Here is a 13,289-nt window from a genome sequence, read left to right on the forward strand (position 1 = left end):
GGATGAGACCACAGATGTCTCTCACAAAGAGCAGGTATCCTTTGTAGTTCGCTATGTAAGAGACATGGAAGTAAAGGAGCGTTTTCTACAGGTCTGCACTCTTGAGTCTACAACAGGAAAAGAGTTGGAGAATGTTGTCATCTCTCTCCTTCAAGACAATGGGCTTGACTTGAAGAACATCAGGGGTCAAGGATATGATGGAGCTGCGAACATGAGTGGAATGTACAAAGGTCTACAGTCTCGGATACGTGCACACAATGAAAAAGCTCTTTATGTTCATTGCCAGGCACACTGCTTGAATCTGGTACTAGTTGAGAGTGCCAAATCCAGTATTCACTTTGTGACATTTTTCTCTTTAGTGGAGAAACTGTATGTTTTCTGCACTGGTTCCACAAAGAGGCATACAGCATTTTTAAAATGCCAGCAGTCGTTGTATCCTGGTCAGCGCGTTGTTGAGCTCCAGAAGTTGTCTGACACTCGGTGGGCCTGCAGAGAAAGATCCCTGAAAGCCCTCAATAAAGTTCTGAAAGCTTTAATCAAGCTTCTGACAGACCTCTGTGAGTCAGACCCACCTGAAACAGCTGCTGGTGATGCAAAGATGTACCTGAGGGCTATCGACTTTGAATTTCTTCTTTGTTCAGAAATCACCACCACAGTCTTCCAGATCACTGGTGTCGCCTCTGATGCTCTGCAAAAAAAAGATCTGGATCTCTCCACTGCCTACACTATAACTGATGGTGTGCTAGACACAGTAAAGAATCTGAGGTCTGAAGAGGAATTTAAAACCATATTCCAGAAAGCCGTTGAAAAGGCAGAAGATGTAGGTATTGACATTCCTACAGTACCTCCTGGCCACGGAAGGAAAAGGAAAGTGCCAACACGATATCTGCATAGTGCTACAGCAGCTCAGGACAGCCATACTTTCCAAACTGTTGAAGAGTTCTACCGAGCCAAGGTGTATTTCACGTTCCTGGATACAATCACAGAGGAACTCGGAAGAAGATTTAAAGTAGATGGGACGATGCCTACAGGAAAAATACTGCAGTCATTCCAAAGCCTAACAGTTCATGACAACTGGGTGGGCACACCAAACACAGAGGCTGTCCAAGCAATACAAACACTGTGTAACTTTTATAGTGTTGAGGAGGAACAGCAACTGAAGACAGAGCTGAAGGTGTTTCATACCACCTTCAAGTCAAGTGGCATGAAGAGCATGCTTTCAATTCTTAAAGAAACCAGTGGCCAGCACGTTTTCCCTGCACTAGTGGAAATGCTTAAAGTATATGCCACCCTACCTGTATCAACTGCAACTGTAGAGAGATCCTTTTCAAAGATGAGGTTAATTAAGAACCAACTCCGAAGTCTCTGCTCAGAGGAGAGACTCTCCGACCTTCTCCTTATAGCCATTGAGAAAGACATCCCAGTGGATCACAGTGAGGTCATAAACATCTTCAAACACATGGCTCACAGAAGAGTGTTGTTGTAATTAGTTTTAAAGATCTCAATATGTATATATTATTTGTATAAAAGTTCTTAATACTAATTAAATATACTATAAGAACATTATGGTGTTGTTGTTTTTTTGTGGTGGAGAGGTTTGTGGAGAGGTTGGAAGGTGCCCTTTTTTCAGTTTCAGCACATGCCCTTCAAAATGTCTGTGCACGGCCCTGATCCAAGGTGGTGCCAATGTGCATTGATTTCTGAGTAACTGAGTCATTCTGAGTCATTCGGCATGCAGGGCTCCTCACACGTTTACTGGAGCAGGACTAGGTAGGGCCTTCAAAAGAAAAGCGCGCTATTCCAGGCAATTTGACGACTAAACGGCAGGCAGGGCAAAGAGGCCACCACAGAGCAAATGTGATCTTTTTTTTTTTTTTTTGACCACGCCAAAAACTACCAATTTGAATTTTTCCGAGGGGAATTAGCTCAAATGGTAGAGCGCTCGCTTAGCATAGGAAGGGGCCCAATCTTTTCGCTCACTCGCAAGCGAACAAGCCGCAAAAAAACTGAAAAAATGCGACAAATTTCGCTTGCAGTAGTGTTCGCGGCTTTGTGACTGTGCATAATGTGGTATTTTGGTTGCATATTGCATGTCATTCTTAATGTCATTTTTTGCGTGCTGGATTCGAACACACGATCTGTGTAACACAATATCCAATCAGTGTCGGTTTCAGCGGAGCCAATCAGCTGCGCTCTTATTGAAATTTTATTGACGTAACACAGGCAATTATATTGATATTACTATTATTATGTGGATATTGTTCTTAAAAAGCATATTACGTTAATTAAAAATGAATGAAAATGTTTCTATTAAACATATGTATGCATGTTTATGTATATATAAGTATATTATATATATATTTATTTATTAATATATAAATATATACTATACTATATATATATATATATATATATATATATATATATATATATATATATTAATATATGTTATATTTCTTTATGTAATAACTTTAAATGAATGCACACAAAAACAAGTAATATGCAAAATGGTTTATTAAAATGAATACAAATATTAAAATCGCAAAACAATTTAAAAAATATAAAAAACAAAATAAAAACATATCTTAATATATAAACTATATAATATACAATAAATAAAAACAATACAATAAATATTTATTTATTATGCACATATAATATATTAAAACAATACTATATATAAATATATTTATTTATTATACACATTATATAAAAACAATACTCTATATATATATACAGGGATTAAAGTTCTCCGTCGTTACGACGGATTTCCGTCAATTGGAGCGAGTCATTGACGGATATCCGTCAATTACAGTGTTCCGCTTGTTCTTAATTTTTTTTCATGCTCTTTTCCTAATTTTAATGCTGTAAATATAGGCATTTCTCAAATAGTGTAATAAATGTCTTAATTTTAGTTTGAATAGGTCTTAAATTAAGAAAAGAAGTGTTCAGCCTGCTGAGGAGGAAAAAAATTTTGTGATCAAAGCCTGGAGTGGAGCAAATGCACGTTCCTCTCTCCACTCTAAGCGTTTTAGCATCACTCCGCTATGGATCCACTCCGGGTTTTGGTATAGTTTCAGAGAAGTACATGTCAGGCTACGGCTGAGGTAAGTTATTTATATTTAAGATAGCATGGACCCATTTATAATGCAGGAAGGCTCCGATGTTTCGGAGATCGAAAAAAGTGTAAAAAATAAATGGAGATGGGCTTGGCTTAGCGAAATTGGGGAGAATGGCAAGCCTTTTAGTTCGTGGGCAAAAAAAATTAAACAACCAGGTACGTGTCTTTGCACAGTATGCCACAGGAAACTTCAATATGGCAGTAATGGCAAAAAAGTGCTAGCTCGCCATCAGTCAGAAGCCAGTCACAATGCCGCCGTTCGTGCTCTACAGTACACTTGCTCCCTGCCTGGTGCGACAAGTACCACAACGGAGATTCATGCATCTATGGCCGACCGTGTGTGCGATGTAAAAGTGCGCGTATGTTCTTTCATAGCGGAGCATGACCTGTCGTTCACAATCTCACAACCGCTAGTTAATTTGATGCAGTCAGTTGTCAAAGACAAGAGTGCACTTTCAAGATTGTCAATGTCTAATGCACATGCCTCCTACTTGTGCACACATGGTATTGCTGCTTATTGGAAGTCCGAATTGTCATCTAAGCTGAAAACGAAGATGTTCTCATTAAATGTAGATGAGGCAACAGATGGAAACATGGACAGGATTCTGAATGTTCTTGTTCGGTACTATGATGAAGATGTGGGAAAAGTGGCAACCCAGCATCTAGCCTCGAGGAAACTGAATATCGCAGATGCCTTATCAATCACAAACACATTGACAGATATTCTCCAGTCATATAGCCTGAACTGGAATCAGGTTGTTGGTATACTGTTGGATAACTGCAGTGTGATGAGAGGGAAAAAGTCTGGAGTAGAGACACTAGTCAGAAGAGAAAATCCATCACTGCTGGATGTCAGCGGAGACACTGTCCATATGGTCTCGAATGCAGCCAAGGCCCTTTTAAATACTTTCCAGGGATTTGTGGAACAATTTTGCTCTGATGTATACTATGACATTGAAAAATCACCCAAACAGAAAGAAATTTTTTCTGAGTTCCAGTCCTTACTTCATTGGGAGAATAAGAGCCTAATACGTCCCATCAGCAGCAGGTTCCTGCAAATGTTAGATGTGTGCAACAGAATACGGGACCTTATGGATCCATTGACCGTGCACTTCTACAGCGTCCTGTCTTCTCATGATCAACACAAACACAGGTACTTCTATTTTTGTATCATCTTATTTCTGTACTAGTAGGCTTTTTTTGGATCTTTAATAAAACACACACACGCACAGGTCTATGGTGATATCTTTGTGGGGCCCTTCCATAGGCATAATGTATTTTTTACTGTTTAAACTATATATTCTATCCCCTTCCCCTTTTATTTCCCACGTGGGGCCCACAAAAAGGGCCCCACAACATCAAAAATCCCCGGTATTACTATCCATGAGGGGACATTTGGTCCTAAAAAAGTAATATAAATAAACACACACACACACACACACACACACATATATATATATACACACACACTTTTTTGTTATTAATAATATTTAAAGATGCAGACATTTACTGGATTTTTTTACATAACAAATCTAAACCAAGGGGTGGCGATGCCTCAGTGATCAATCAGGTTATGTATATAAAGTTATAGATACAGTGACTCAAAGGGTTAAATATGTTAGAACAGTGAAGCTCAGCTTTATTCCAGATGCTATCAAATTATTAAATAATCTTTATATAGAAAAAAGGATGAGTCTTGACCTGTAAACTCAAAAATTATGTCATGACTGTTGAAGTATTGGCAATTAGAAATAGCATTGTCTATTTTTTCTCCTTAATCCTTATTTGTATATTATAATTTTGTGATGCAGATGGCTCCTGAACCAGCTTCTTGATAAGCATGCAGTTACATCTGATGAGAAGGCCAGGATAATATGTCTGCAACAGCAAATAGCAAAATCTGCGAGGATAGGAAGTGATGTCAACAAAAAACGAAAGACACGCATCTGTATGCTTTTTTCCGAGTTCGACAAGCTCACAACCATTATTGATTTGTATCGAGGTATGTTCACTTTTTATTCACTTTAAGTGTTAAGAAAAGTACAGAGATTTCTTATTTATTGAAATCCCTTTATTGCTATATTTATTATATGCTTATTTTTCTTGGAATCCTTGAATGGAATCTGAGTTAACTATAAATAGTTTTTAGATCACTGTTAATCAGATCACTTTGGTTAATACTACTACTACTAATAATAAACTATTTATACAGCAGTTTTCAAAAACAAAGTTACGGACTTATTAACCAGATTTAAAACATGTCAGGACTGATGTAATTTAAACTAGACAATTGAATAATACAAATGGAAATAACAAATCTAGAAAATAATATTAAAGGGTTGTAATGTTCTAAGAAGAGTATGTTACATTGCTATGAATGTGATAATTAATCAATGAATAAAATATACAGACCCATTTCTAATCTGGTTCTATTGTGATTTTTAGGTGTACTTCCAACTTTCCAGGTGTTCCTGAAGAAGTTGCAACATGAAAAGCCCATGATTCATGTGCTGCATGCTGAAATGCTACTGCTGGTTAGGGAACTTCTCTCCAAATTTATGAAGCCTGAAACTATCCCTTTGAGTGCAAATGGCTTGTTGAAGCTTAATGTTCACCAGAGAGACCTGCAGTACACTGACAAAAGGTTGTCTGTGGGAAGATTCAGCTTCTTTGCCTTAAACAAGGCTAGAGTGGAAAAGAAGCCCTGGGTGCAGAAGCTCTACAGTTCTCTCAGAGAAGGCTACATAAAGGCAGCAACATTCCTCCTGAAAAACCTGCCCCTCAACAACATCATCATCACCTCTTTATCTGCGTTGACACCATCATTGATTCTCCACGAATCAGTCCAAGGTGCATTCAACACCTTGGCCAAGGCCTTGCCAAATGCTGTGAAGTCAGAAGAGTTGGGTCAACTGGATGAAGAGGTTCGAGCCTACCAGATTAATACAGATCTAGGAGCACAGGCCAAATGCTTTGAGGAGAACAATGCACGAATCGATGTTGACTGGTGGAGTAAGATTTTTGCCATGAAGATGACAGGAGGAGGAACGAGGTTCCCCATCTTAGGGAAGTTGGTAAAGGCTCTTCTGTCATTGTTCACTGGCCCTCTTGTAGAAGGATCATTTAACATGATGGATGATATAATTGAGAAAGACAGGGTTAGGCTGAACATTGAGACTTATGAAGGTTTAGCCATTCTCAAGTCCAACATGAAGGTAATGGGCAAAACTGCATCTAAAATGCAAATTACCCCTGCATTAAGGAGATTTTGCCTGTCTTCTTATGAGACATACCAAAATCATCTGAAGAAAAAGAAGGTGAACCTTGACAATCAAAAGGAAAGGAAACTGAGGGAAGCTGTGAAGGTTCTCTCAGAAGTTAGGGTTAGAAAAGTAAAGAAAGGTTCCACCTCTTATGTTTGTGCTAAAGCCCCCACCTCTTCCACCCTGGGAGTTAAACGAATAGCTGCTGCTACAGCCTCCACCTCCTCCACTGCTGGAGTTAAAGGTAAATCTGCTGCTACAGCCTCCACCTCCTCCACTGCTGGAGTTAAAGGTAAATCTGCTGCTACAGCCTCCACCTCCTCCACTGCTGGAGTTAAAGGTAAATCTGCTGCTACAGCCTCCACCTCCTCCACTGCTGGAGTTAAAGGTAAATCTGCTGCTACAGCCTCCACCTCTCCTGGAGCCACTCCTGCACATGTAGCTAGTCAAACACTAAAACGGGTTTCAGGTGTAGCCAAGCTTCAGGAATATGGTTTTACAGCCAAAAAGCAGAAAAAGTGAAAAGCACTCTAGAGGCATTTGGACAAGAAAAGCACTTTTTGGAATTTAGTGGTGGTGCTGTTACTTTTTTTTTGCTGTTAATTATTAATAGTTTCACAAAACATTGTTTGGTGTTATAAGATACATAAAACATGCACTGAAAATACACTTTTTGAAAAAGCACTTTTTGGAATTTAATGGTGATGCTATTACTTTTTTTCTGTTCATTATTAGGAGTTTCACAAAACATTGTTTGGTGTTATAAGATAAATAAAAATATGCACTGAAAAAAACACTTTTTGAAAAAGCTCTATTTTGAATTTAATGGTGGTGCTATTACTTTTTTTCTGTTAATATGAGTTTCACCAAACATTTGGTGTTATAAGATAAATAAAAACATGCACTGAAAAGATGTGTGGTAGATGGTTATTTGTCAAGTTATATATTTTTCAAAGATAGCTTTTAAAATATGCAAACTGGCAACATTAAAGCGGTTTAATCTCCCCTTAAAACGCTATTGGTCTCGGCTATTTAAATAAAATTTTGGTTTTAGGAATATGGCTTGGCCTGAAAAAAGTTCAGTCACAAGAATTTTTTTCACTTTAATCCCTGTATATATATTTATTTTTATATACACAATATATTAAACAATAATATAAATACATAATAAAATGCAAGAGTGGGGGCACGTAATATATAAAATATAGTATTTAAGCAATGTATAAAATGTTATTTTTTTAAGAAATATAAATATATTTTTACATAAAATGCACACAAATATTAAATAAGTACACACAAGACAAAATAAGAGTGGGCCTATAAGTGCCACTTTAAAATGCTAAATATTAACACACAAAAATTAAATAAAATGAGAGAGAGAGAGAGTACCCATGTAACATTTACAAAAATATATACACAATTTGTCCTTTATTCTGGAGCTGGAGTTTGTCCTTCTTCTTTGGCTCTCGGTGAAGGCGGTCGCTCTTCTTCCCGCTCCGTCCCATATCTCTCCTTGCTAGCACCTCTTGTCTCGTCTTATTCTATCTCTGAGGCTCTCCTTGTCCTGCTTTCCAAACGAAAAAGGAATTATGGATTTGATCAACTGGTCTCTGAATGCAATTGACACCATCTTCTCAACGAGATCGCTGGGCTCCGGGGAACCCAGCTGTCCTGCGGGGACGCTCGCAGCTGGATATGTGATGGACGGGTGGGAGAAGTGGAGAGTCCTCTGTCTAGCTGCTCTGTCTCTGGAGGATATTGAAGATATCTACCTATTCGGAACTTTGATAACAGGGTTTCTGCTGATGGGCTTATGCGGGGCCCTGGGATATCGGAAACTGATAAAAGCGGTCAGCGCAGCTCAAAACCCCACTAGGCTGGCCGGCTTGATTGAAACACTGATGGGTAGGGTCGCGAATCAGACTATGGTCCTTGACCGCAAACTGGAAACCATCGAGGTGAAGCTAGCGGCTCTGCAACAAATTTTGGCCAGATCGGGAGACGAGTGATGGACATTAAATATCTGTGAAATTGGCAGATATTGACCTAAAGTGGAAGTATCTTACTGTCTTTTTTTCGGCTCTTCTCTTACTCCTGCCAGACGGCCTCGGCTGGAAGTAAACAACTCCCTGGGATAAGCAAGATAAGCGGACGCTCTGAAATTCCTGCCCCTGTCAAGGACACCTGCGGGACTCCGGACTATGCAGGCTCACACACACACACAAACATATCTACAGATAAACATTCACCACCGATCCCCATCCAAACGCCTTCGTGTGCTTTTACCCACGTGGGGCGTGGGCGGGGCTGTGACTTGCGACGGAAATGGCTGCTGGACCAGTTGGCTGCCCGCACTCAACGGACTGTTTTCCATTACCCCTGTTCCCATCCCCTCTGTCTATGTTGTGTCTTGCTGGTGTGCTTATGCTAAGATAGCGCTGTTTTTCTCCCTTTTCTCACTTTGTCCTAATCAAGGGCAAGCTGAGGGGGTGTTTTTTAGCCTAACTGTCCAAATGTATCTTTCTTCGTTTCTAAATGCTACCTCCTAAGATCTGTCTCCCCTGAAAAGTTGTTTGTGATGTTTTGTGTATGGTCTGGGGGGTCCAATTTCGCTATACGAAAGTGTAGTGACAAATAAAGGCTTGATTGATTGATTGATTTATTTTGCTGGCGCTGTTCTGCCAACCAGTCCTCTAAGGACAAATCGGCTATGGCCAAACTCCTTAGTCTTTGGTTGCCCACATTTGCTGCAAACATTAAAAGTAACCGCACGCACATACTTCCTTTTGTGGACTCCACTTTCCTTCTCCTGTTCCCGTCGGCGCAGGTGCAGGTGGAGGAACAGCAGGTGCAGGTGAAGCTGGGACTGCACTGGATGTTGGTGCAGCAAATGATGGAATCACCATTGACACACTCATGTCTGGGTTAAAAACAAGTGTGCCAAACAATGATCCAGGTCCTGAAATGGGCTGCACAACACCTGGTGCTATGGGGGGTGGTGCTATGGGGCACACTGTGCTGGGGGTCGGTGGAAAGGAGCACACCGTGGTGGGGGCAAACACAATGGGGCGCACTGTGGTGGGGGCCAGCGCAATAGGGCGCACTGTGGTGGAGGCTGGTATGATGGGGAACACTGTGGTGGAGGCTGGCGAGGTGGGGCGCACTGTGGTGAAGGTCGGTGTGACAAGGCACACCATGGTAGGGGCCGGTGCAATGTGGCAGACTGTGGTGGGGGTTGGCGCGATGGGGCATTCCGTCGTGGGGGCCGGTGGAAAGGAGCACACCGTGGTGGCATCCGGCAGGAAGGAGCAAACTGTGGTGGTTGCAGAAGCAGACTTTCGACCAGGTCGAAGAAGAGGTGCCTGTCCTTCTTTATTTGGAGGAAAGACAAACTGGTGTTTGGGGCCTGATGTTGATGGTGCCTCGTCCAATTTTTCCCTCGGCAAAGGAAGCTGCGTATCTGCCACAGCAATTGGATCAAGTGGAGTCAGTCCCTGAGTGAGTACACTCATTTCCTGATCCTTTTGCCCCCGTTGAAACCTGATTATAAATGATATGTATTATTCATATATATTAATTTAGAAGTATTCAGGTAATTTAAAGAAAATAATGTGCTTTGGTTACCACTGAATAAGCGTCTTCTGGTTTAGCTCAAAAAGCTGGATCACTGTTTCATCCATCAGCCTGCGACTGCCAAGCACCAGATCCCGGATGTGGTGGTAATCGGTCAGTATTTTAGACCACCTGGGCGTGCGAACACCAGCCTTCTTGGAAGTGGACTTGTGTACGGCACACAGCTTTGTACAAATGGCCTCAACCAAGCGGCTGGTGCTAGGCCACTGTGCTGGACCCCCAGGATGTCCAATCAGACAGTGCTTGACGCTCTCCACACCTGGAGTGACTCCGGAGCGATTCGGTGCCTTAAAGCACCCATGTGTCAGCTGAGGCTGATGTCGAGGCTGGTAGTTGATGCGCTGTTTATCAACATCCAGGAGAGCTGTCCACAGCTGGATGGCCTCTGTCACCTGCAGGTCAGTGAGGTAAGGAGCCACACGAAGACCTACCAAATAAGCAGCCAGATCCTGAACCTTGTCCAACCCAGCAATGCCATCAGGTCCAATGACTACTCCCTGGTAAATACAGAATAAGTTTAGTATATGTGGAATAAAAAAAGACTAAATCAAATTAAGTTCTTAATATATCTTACCTGAGCCTCAACAGAGAGACTGTCTCCAGACTTGGATGGCTGTGACGGCACTGAGGGGGCTGGGCTAGGAAGCTGTCCTTCTCCACCAGCTGATGTGGACGGCTCAGCCAGTAATGCTGGGGACTGAGGCAGAGGCAAAGATAAGGGGCTGTTTCTGAGATCATGGCAGGGGTCATCCTCATACAGCACTGGAACTGTGATGTCCTCCATGATCTCCTCCTCAAACCCGTCATCTTGTAGATCCTCGTCATGTACTTCCTCCACCAGCCTGTCTTCCTCCTCTGGGTTCTGGAGCACCGGAGTCAGGGTTTTGCCGGTCTGGCTGTAAAGGTGCTCCATTCCCAGCAATTCACCTTAAAAAAATAAACAATAAAAAAACATATATTAAATAAAACTAATGATAAAATAAACATTTAGATTACCATTTTGTGTAGTACATTAAAAGCTTAATGAATAACTTCCATAACAACTAATTAATGAATTTCTTGCCTGTATATGCTCCAGTAATGCTGGGGACTGAGGCAGAGGCGAAGATAAGGGGCTGTTTCTGAGATCACGGCAGGGGTCATCCTCATACAGCACTGGAACTGTGATGTCCTCCATGATCTCCTCCTCAAACCCGTCATCTTGTAGATCCTTGTCATGTACTTCCTCCACCAGCCTGTCTTCCTCCTCTGGGTTCTGGAGCACCGGAGTCAGGGTTTTGCCGGTCTGGCTGTAAAGGTGCTCCATTCCCAGCAATTCACCTTAAAAAAATAAAACAATAAAAAAACATATATTAAATAAAACTAATGATAAAATAAACATTTAGATTACCATTTTGTGTAGTACATTAAAAGCTTAATGAATAACTTCCATAACAACTAATTAATGAATTTCTTGCCTGTATATGCTCCAGGAGGGTGATAGCGGTTATCCCAGGGCTTGCGTCCTGAGACATAGCTTTTGGTGGACAATGAGCATTGTGTTTTTCCTCTCTCTCTCCCTGCAGGTAACTGTGTCCACCTGGTAGCAATCATTGGATCTTTCTAGAGAGGAGAGAGAGTATTTAACCTGAGCTGCACTTCAAACCAGTGTTGGTGGTGTCAAGTGCAGTGGCGGAGCTTTTCTCCAAATTCAGACCTGACTCATGAGGTGAACGGATCAATTCTTTTTCCGGCTCTAAATGCGTATGATTGGCCCATGATGAACGAGTGACTCAGACCCGATAGAGGACTCAAGAGATGAACGGATCAATTCTTTTTCCAGCTCTAAACGCGTATGATTGGCCCGTGAGGAACGAATGACTCAAACCCGATAGAGGACTCGAGAGATGAACGGATCAATTCTTTTTTTGGCTCTAAACGCGTATTATTGGCCCGTGAGGAAGGAATGACTCAGACCCGATAGAGGACTCGAGTGATGAACGGATTAAATATTTTTCCTGCTCTAAACGCGTATGATTGGCCCGTAATAAACGAGTGACTCAGACCCGATAGAGGACTCGAGAGGTGAACGGATCAAATCTTTTTCGGCTCTAAACGTATATGATTGGTTTCTGCCTTTCCGCGATGAACGACACGAAATGTGATGAAGACTTGAAATAACGATACCACCTGCACAAATGTACGCACGCGCAAATTAACAAATCACTCCCTAAGAGGACTTATAGTTCCCAAATCATATTGAAGATTCGTTTAAAATAAACGAAATGTTCATGATCGACCCATTACTAAACCTGGTTAGATACCTGCTCCAGTCGGGGATTGAACCTTGTGATCTACCCAAAGTGTTATTTATGGACATATTTCTTGAACCAGTACTGTTATATATGCATTGAGTAGTTTCTGGTGGGCAAAAAATACAAAATATAACCTTAATTTCGCTTCTTTCTTTCTCAATTTCTCAAATTTTCTTATTTTTCTTGTGCTTTTTTCTTCCCCTTCCAAAACAGACTATTGTTCCCCAGCTTTAGCGGAGTCGGTAGAGGGTCCAGGGTTCAAGTCTGTGTTCGGGCATGAGAGACTCTTTGTGAAGCCACAGCTTTTGCCGTTGAGCTATCGCTTGCTGAAAGTTTCATCTGAATGCACAACACGTGTACTAGGCATGAGGACATGGGAGAACAGTCTTGTAGTCATGGCTGCGTGGTTAAGGCGATCGACTAGAAATCGGTTGGGGTATTCTCCCGCAGGTTCAAGTCCTGCTAACTATACCCACATCCTGTTCCTTTTTAAAATTGCAGCAGCCATCAATGTTTGCATTTCCATTGTTTCTTGGGAAAAGCGTTGTGCTGGTAGGAGGAGAAAAACAACTGTGTGTTCTCACTGAAGAGAAAGGGGCATATCACATGAAGGAACATACCACACAAGAGCCACAGCGGCAATCCTGTAGCTCGCTGTGATTGTATAGTGCTTAGTGTTCTGCATTGTGGCCACAGCAACCCTGGTTCAAATACGTGTCATGGCATGTTTTTCAAGGCGACATTGGTGTTGCACTCTGTGTTGCCATCCATAATCTCCAGCCTCCTTTTAGTGCAGGCTGTGCTAATGGCACATCCTGAATGTTTACGTTTCCTAAAGTGTGGAAGACTAGGGATTCGATATAAGAGAAATAGGATCTTTGATGGCAGCATGCTGTGTAGATAACTACTGATCAAGTCATGCTTCTAAGGCATGGAAGGAATCTTTTCAATTGTTGAGTGTCCATTCATTGCCACAAC

At 41.6% G+C, this 13,289-nt stretch overlaps 2 protein-coding genes across 2 annotated transcripts; one reads left to right on the forward strand and one right to left on the reverse strand.

The window, feature by feature from the left end:
- Positions 1-3,055: 3,055 nt before the first annotated feature.
- On the forward strand, positions 3,056-7,031 carry LOC101886761 (uncharacterized). The gene is made up of 3 exons (XM_005168572.4): positions 3,056-4,274; positions 4,933-5,123; positions 5,567-7,031. The coding sequence occupies exons 1-3, from the start codon at positions 3,133-3,135 to the stop codon at positions 6,904-6,906; spliced, it is 2,673 nt and encodes an 890-aa protein (XP_005168629.2). The 5' UTR covers positions 3,056-3,132; the 3' UTR covers positions 6,907-7,031.
- Positions 7,032-7,562: 531 nt separating this feature from the next.
- On the reverse strand, positions 7,563-10,930 carry LOC141381984 (uncharacterized). Its single transcript, XM_073949090.1, has 3 exons — positions 10,592-10,930; positions 10,009-10,514; positions 7,563-9,924 (listed from the first exon to the last, which is right to left on the reverse strand). The coding sequence occupies exons 1-3, from the start codon at positions 10,928-10,930 to the stop codon at positions 9,141-9,143; spliced, it is 1,629 nt and encodes a 542-aa protein (XP_073805191.1). The 3' UTR covers positions 7,563-9,140.
- Between the last annotated feature and the right edge of the window lie 2,359 nt (positions 10,931-13,289).

This window comes from Danio rerio, chromosome 4 (genome assembly GCF_049306965.1).
Source record: "Danio rerio strain Tuebingen ecotype United States chromosome 4, GRCz12tu, whole genome shotgun sequence".
In the NCBI taxonomy this organism is placed as follows: Eukaryota; Metazoa; Chordata; class Actinopteri; order Cypriniformes; family Danionidae; genus Danio; species Danio rerio.

Bases quoted from the DNA above. Each gene is read 5' to 3' on its own strand.
- LOC141381984 (XM_073949090.1), bottom strand. From the start codon at position 10,930: ATGGAGCACCTTTACAGCCAGACCGGCAAAACCCTGACTCCGGTGCTC. The intron at 10,515-10,591 runs GTAAGATATATT...TGTATTTACCAG, and splicing joins GTCTCTCTGTTGAGGCTCAG to GGAGTAGTCATTGGACCTGA. The intron at 9,925-10,008 runs GTAACCAAAGCA...ATTTATAATCAG, and splicing joins CAGAAGACGCTTATTCAGTG to GTTTCAACGGGGGCAAAAGG.
- LOC101886761 (XM_005168572.4), top strand. From the start codon at position 3,133: ATGGACCCATTTATAATGCAGGAAGGCTCCGATGTTTCGGAGATCGAA. The intron at 4,275-4,932 runs GTACTTCTATTT...TTTGTGATGCAG, and splicing joins CATGATCAACACAAACACAG to ATGGCTCCTGAACCAGCTTC. The intron at 5,124-5,566 runs GTATGTTCACTT...TGTGATTTTTAG, and splicing joins CATTATTGATTTGTATCGAG to GTGTACTTCCAACTTTCCAG.